This window comes from Mytilus californianus, unplaced genomic scaffold (assembly GCF_021869535.1).
Source record: "Mytilus californianus isolate M0D057914Y unplaced genomic scaffold, xbMytCali1.0.p SCAF_1, whole genome shotgun sequence".
In the NCBI taxonomy this organism is placed as follows: domain Eukaryota; kingdom Metazoa; phylum Mollusca; class Bivalvia; order Mytilida; family Mytilidae; genus Mytilus; species Mytilus californianus.
In genome coordinates this window covers 86662910-86669386 of record NW_026262581.1, presented here as the reverse complement: position 1 = coordinate 86669386, position 6477 = coordinate 86662910, and the positions used below count along the sequence as shown (strand labels likewise).

The 6477-nt window shown below is 34.8% G+C and overlaps 1 protein-coding gene across 1 annotated transcript; it reads left to right on the top strand.

Moving 5' to 3' along the window:
- The first annotated feature begins 1578 nt into the window (after positions 1 to 1578).
- Positions 1579 to 3273, top strand: LOC127725661 (uncharacterized). Its single transcript, XM_052232793.1, has one exon. It carries the CDS (start codon positions 1674 to 1676, stop codon positions 2976 to 2978), a length of 1305 nt encoding a protein of 434 aa, XP_052088753.1. The 5' UTR covers positions 1579 to 1673; the 3' UTR covers positions 2979 to 3273.
- Positions 3274 to 6477: the final 3204 nt, after the last annotated feature.

The following is a 6477-nucleotide window of genomic DNA, read 5'->3' as shown; positions in this document are numbered from 1 at the left end:
AATTGTTTTGTTATAAATTATGTCGTTAGTTTTCTCAATTCAAATGTTTCATATTATTCATGTCGGGGTCTCTTTTATAGCCGACCATACGGTATGGGTTTTTCTCATTGTTGAAGGCCGTACGGTTGCCTATAATTGCTTACATCCACTATTTATTTGAACTTTGGTGGATAGTTGTCTCATTGGCAATCATACCACATCTCCTTTTTTTTTCATATTGACCCTTAACTATCTTTGAAGACGTCTAGATATTTATTTGTGGTATTTCATTTCATTTATAGATAGATACATTGAAAAAGAACAAAAGCCTGTGTGCGTGTGTTTGGAAAGCTCGCTGTAGGTACTGATTTTGAAAGTACGATTGAAAAGGTTTGATTTGTTTATATCACATAGACTGTAAGTTCCTAACGACGATTATTTTTTTTTTAAATGTCGAATTCATATATATTTCTCCTTACGTTGGATACATTTTCGGTATTTTGTCGCAGATGCAAGACATAGCGATCCTGTATTTCGGCGTCTTCAGTGCCGTCGGTGTTGTTAACATGTAGATTCAGTCTGTTTTGAAAGTTTCTTTTTAGACATCAATATCTTCGTCAAACTCTCATGGAATTTATGAAATACGGGCAGAAGCTTTTTGTATGATCAAAATACATTATCCAGAGTTAAATCTATTATTTTTTTATTTTTCATATATTTATTTATAAATGAACTTTTTTGCAGTTAATATTAAGGTAAAATCTGGTATTTAATTATTTCAGACATCAATAACTTTGTCAAACCGTCATGGAATTAAGTGAAACTGGGACATAATCTGTTTTATGGTAAAAAAGACAATATCTACAGCAAAATTTAAAAAAAGAATTTCCCCGTGTTTTACTGATAAAAGGACTTATTATTTATTTTGCAGTTAATATTTAGATTTAGTCTGGGATTAAAGTTTTTTAGACATTAATAACTTTGCTAAACCTCCATAGAATTTTATTACACTTTTTGTAATTAAAATTATGATAATGTCCGAATCCAAATTTTTAAAATATATTTTTCATTTTACCATATTTTAAAGATAAGTTAACTTCGTTTTAATTTTGCAAGCAACACTTACATAAAGTCTCGGATTAAATTTTCAGACCTCAATACATTTTTAAGCCTCCTTGGAATATTTCGAAAACTGGAAATGAGATTATTTAAGTACAAGAAATAGCATACGAGGAAAATTTTATCATGCAATGCTTTCGATAATTGTGTTTCTTTTAACAATTACTTTTTTCAATGTTTACTTATTTTGATTATGATATTTGATAGTGGTAAAAAACAATATAAAAGGAGTGGTAAATACATGAAGAATGAAGTATTAATAATTAAAAAGTTTTTTGGGGGTGTGCAATAGCCACCATAACACGTCAATAAATTCAGATCCGATGTTTGGTTTTAATAACGTTGATATTTGTAAAATATTCAAAATTCACCTGTACATTGTCATTGCGTCAAAATGTGATGAATTTACGACATGTTTATAAACTTTTTATTATATATACATGGTGATTTTCTTAAAATACGACGTAGGTAGTAGTAAATTTACGTCATTTCTCTCAGCAGTGTACTGATTTTGGAGCATATAAAAGCTTGTGACTAGCACACAGTATAAGTTATTTTATAAGGTAAATGAAAATATGATGAAGGCAACACAATTTTGTATGTTATTTTGGCTTCTATGCGTGTGGTTAATTACTGGAATCAACACTAGAACAATAAAATCTTTGAAAGGAAAAAATATTAAACTTCCAGACACGCCTATAAAACCAGATGGACAACAAGAGTCCATTATTGACATGATAAAACCATCATCACCCCAAAATGGAAAATTAGATCTGGCATTTATAATGGACACAACAGGCAGTATGAGTTCGTATATAAATAGTGCAAAGGATAACATCAGAGAAATTGTAGAGGAAATAGTTGCTTCATCGGGCAGTGATGTACGATTATCATTAATAGAATATAGAGATCATTCACCAGAAGATAGGACTTTTGTCACCCGAAAAAATGACTTCACGTCTTCTGTTTCCACTATGAAATCCTGGCTAAATACTGCCCGTGCTAGAGGAGGGGGTGATCGACCGGAAGCCGTAGCAGACGCTTTGTTCCAAGCAACTAAATTGTCATGGCGACAGGATGCAACTAAAATAAGTGTCATGATATCTGATGCACCTCCTCATGGACTTGTGCCGTCTGAAGACACGTCATTTCCTGAGGGATCTCCAAATGGTCACGATCCTATGCAAATAGCTAGAGATTTGGCTCAGAAAGGTGTAACTTTATATGTTATTGGCGTGGAGCCACCAATTGTTCCATACAAGGACTTTTTCATGGCTTTAGCTTATATTACAGGAGGTCAATATGTCCCATTATCAGTACCACGTCTTTTAGTTAATGCTATAACAGGGGGAGCTCAGGAAGAATTGTCTTTACGGAAGTTTCAAGCGGACGTGCAGCAAGAAATTAAGCAAGCTTCTGCAGCAGGCGGATCAGGCGCGTCTATTAATAAACAACAAATTGCACAAACTGTATTCCGAAAACTACAGAAATCAGGTGCAAAATCTAAACAACTAGTTAGGAACAACAAAACTCTAGATGGACCTTCAGCTGATGCTAAAGTATTAGCATCGAAAAAATCTCTGGCAGAAGTAAGAAAAATTTTCAAAAAAGGGAATACTCCGAGGACAAAATTTTCATTTTCGCCCCGTAAACGATTGGGTAGGTTGAGGCCATCGTTCGCAACGAAAGGCGGGTTCCATAGAGGCAGAGTAGGAGGGGCACGGAGAATGTCAAGTTCGTTTTCTAAATTTGGACCAGCTGAAGCTATTATTCCGAGTTCAAGTGTTAGTGACAAACTTTCAACAAAAGAATCTGGAATTACCTTGGAACAAATTAACAGATTAGTGGAAAAAGAGACGGCAAGATTACCGAGTGTTTAAGATGTTAATTAAACTTAAAGTACGAAAATGTGCATTTGTGAGTGACCAATTTTATGGGTGAGTGACAAACCCTCAACAAAAGAATCTGGAATTTCCTTGGAACAAATTAACAGATTAGTTGAAAAAGACATGCATGGCAAGATTACTAAGTGTTTGTGATGTAAAGACATTTTTTATAAGTATGCAATTGTGTATGTATGAGTGACTGTCTTCTTATTTACATTCTGCAATCTGTATTGAATCATTAAAAACGGATGTCCCTTTTCATAAAATAAATTAAATTTACTATGTTAAACAAGATGGTTTTTCTTAAACGTAACTAAGTGCTTATTAAGGGTGAAATGGTAGACTCATCTCGTTTATAAGCATTTTTAATAGATAATTATAACAGCTTGATAGTAAAAGCAATCAATCCTCAAGAACATATGACAGAAAGTTGACCAGTGTTTTATTGAGTTTGGGAGTAACCATCCATAACATACAGCAGAAAGGTCCTTACCCAATTCTATTCTGTGGTTGTCAGATGATAAAAACTGCCATTTTTGTTCTTCGTTACTCTATAGAAACTTGTTTTGGAAGTGGGACTGGCAGGGGTGTTAGAACCATTAAGTTCAAGGAGACTGAACGTGACAGTTACTGATACAAAATAAAAAAGAGTCCATGTTAAATATTAGCTTGTTTCATTCTGAGCATTATTGTCTTGAAAATGTATTAGATTATGCTGGTTGTTATTTTGACAAATCTTTTTACTGTACAAATTACGTAATAGGATTGGATAATAATTGAATGTTTTACACCAGGAGCCTGCATTGAAATATTTTCTTTTTTAGAATATTGGAATTCATGAACAAATGATGAAAAATATTTCTCTGCACATTTATTTTTATAAGGAAGGATAATTAATGTATACTCTAACAACTAATTAATCGATGGAATTAATAGTTTATGTAAACGCTATCTGTCTGTCTTAATTTTTTGAAAACACAATTGCATGTACATTTCGTATCATGAATTGTATCCTCTACTTTTGAATTTTTATTTGGTGACATAAGTTTAAGCTTTTTATGTAAAAATTGTCGATAAAGTACAACTTAAAGTAATTAATTTATCTATTAATTTTAATTGTTAAGACTATCTGTGTTAAGTATGCATTGTAGTCGCAATTTCTAGTTCTACCTCTGTTCCTATGGGGCAAGTGAAAAATCGTACTGTTCTGCTATGTGACATACCAGGTACTCACTCTTCTTAGCCAGACTCTCATGGAAGTCTAGGGTATTGTAATACGATGCATGATAGAGGCTATACCTACCTCTGGTACTACGACCAGTTACAGAATCTCTTATTATTGGTAGCCGGAAATAGGTCAGTTGGGTTATGTTACATAACTGGTACCCCTACTTTTTGCAGCCTGACTCGTTCAGGTCTATTCAATTGTGTTAAAATTTATTGTAGATGCAATTACTTCCTCTACCTCAGATAATACCTCCGGTGAAAAATCGTGAAGTTGGCCAATGTGACATAATGGGTACCCTACTCTATGCTACCAGACTCGTGATAGTCTATGGTATCAGTTGTAAGGTGCATACTTGAGGTCGTGCTAGCCTCTGCCTTTGTTGCTATTTTCCACATGGAGTAAAGTCAGCCAGCAATAATTAAGTTGAAGTATGTGAAATACCGAGTACCTCTACCCCACCATATGCAACCACACTTGTGAAGTCAAAGGTTGTTGTGATACGGTGCATAATAAATGTTATATCAACCGGTATCTTTTGTACAAGTGCCAACATGGACAATCGTTAAATATGGACTACTGGCAAGAGTCAAGATAGACTGTCAAATACCGGAACATCTACCATCCGTTCCTGTTCAGAAGGACTCCGAGCAGTCTAGGATATCGGTAGTACAATGCATATAATTTGTTCTTATGTTGTGCTGTTTCACCACTGCCCCAGATTAGGGGAAGGGTTGGTGACTTCAAACAGTTTAATCCGCCACATTCTGTATGTGCCTGTCCCAAGTCAGGAGCCCGTAATTCAGTGGTTATCGTTTGTTGCTGTATATCATAATTGTGTTCGTTCATTATTTTGTACATAAATCAGGCAGTTAGTTTTCTCGTTTGAATTGTTTTACATTTGTCATTTCGGGGCCTTTTATAGCTGACTATGCGGTATGGGTTTTGCTCATTGTTGAAGACCGTAAGGTGACCTATAGTTGTTAATGTCTATGTCATTTGGTATCTGGTTGAGAGTTATCTTATTGGCAATTATACCACATCTTCTTACTTTTACAAGAGTCAATGGCTACCTCTACCTCTAGATCTGGTACAAAATCCATGTGGAAAATCTGTTTGTATGGCCAGCCTGTAACTTTTTGTCCCCCGCGCAACGCGTTGCGGGGACATAGAAATACCGGGCGTCCGTCCGTCCGTCTGTCCTTCCGGTCTTTTAGCGCTCTCACGTGTACAATTCTTGCCAGATTTTTATGAAACTTATATCATAGGTTTATATCAGCAATGTCTTGGACGAGTTCGAAAATCAGTGCCGATCAATTATTTTTAAAAGAGTTATGCTCCTTGGAAACATTGATTATATGGAAAATTGCATTGTCAGTGATCTCGCATGTACAATTTTTGCCAGATTTTTTTTTTTATCAAATTCATATCAAAGGTATATAACAGCAATGTCTCAGACAATTTGAAAAATAAGTGCTGATCAAATAGTTTTAATGAGTTTCCCTCGGAAATAATAAATATATCGGAAATTGTTCTCAAGTCTTCAACTCCACCCGTATAACACCGATACAAATGAATCCGGACGTTGACGCGTTTGAATCGAACACACCGTGTACCACGGAGTTCAGACAGTGAAAAATTTACAATTTTAAGGAAAATCCAATTTATATTCTTCAGATATTTTGCGTCAATATATTCTTTGTTGTATTACTCATCTCTTACTGCAAGGTTTTTTAAATATTTTATATCTTTACAGGCAAATATAAAAAAAAAAGTTTCAGACTTTAGTGTGACATTCATTTCGCTGAACTAGAATACATTATTGTTAATAAATTATTGTTTAGGGGCCAGCTGATGTCCGCCTCAAGGTGCGAAATTTTTCTCGCTGATGGCCCATTGGTGGCCTTGGGCTGTGTTCTGCTTTATAATCGAGTTGCTGCTCTTTGACACATTCCTTGTTACCATTCTCTATTCTAATTGCGGATATTGTATTCTGTTTCCTAATTTTACCGAATATAAGTTCAGTCATAAGTTTATCCTGCCTTTGAAATTCGTTGTGTGCCTGTCCCAAGTCAGGAGCCTGTAGTACAGTGGTTGTCGTTGTCATACATGTATATGGTTTTTTCGCAGATGAGTTCGTTATAAACGAGGCCGTTAGTTTTCTCGTTTCAATTGTGTCACATTTTTCATATGCCTTTTACAGCCGACTATACGATTTTTTTTTCATTGTTGAAGGCTGTACGGTGGCCTATAATTTCTAAATACCAT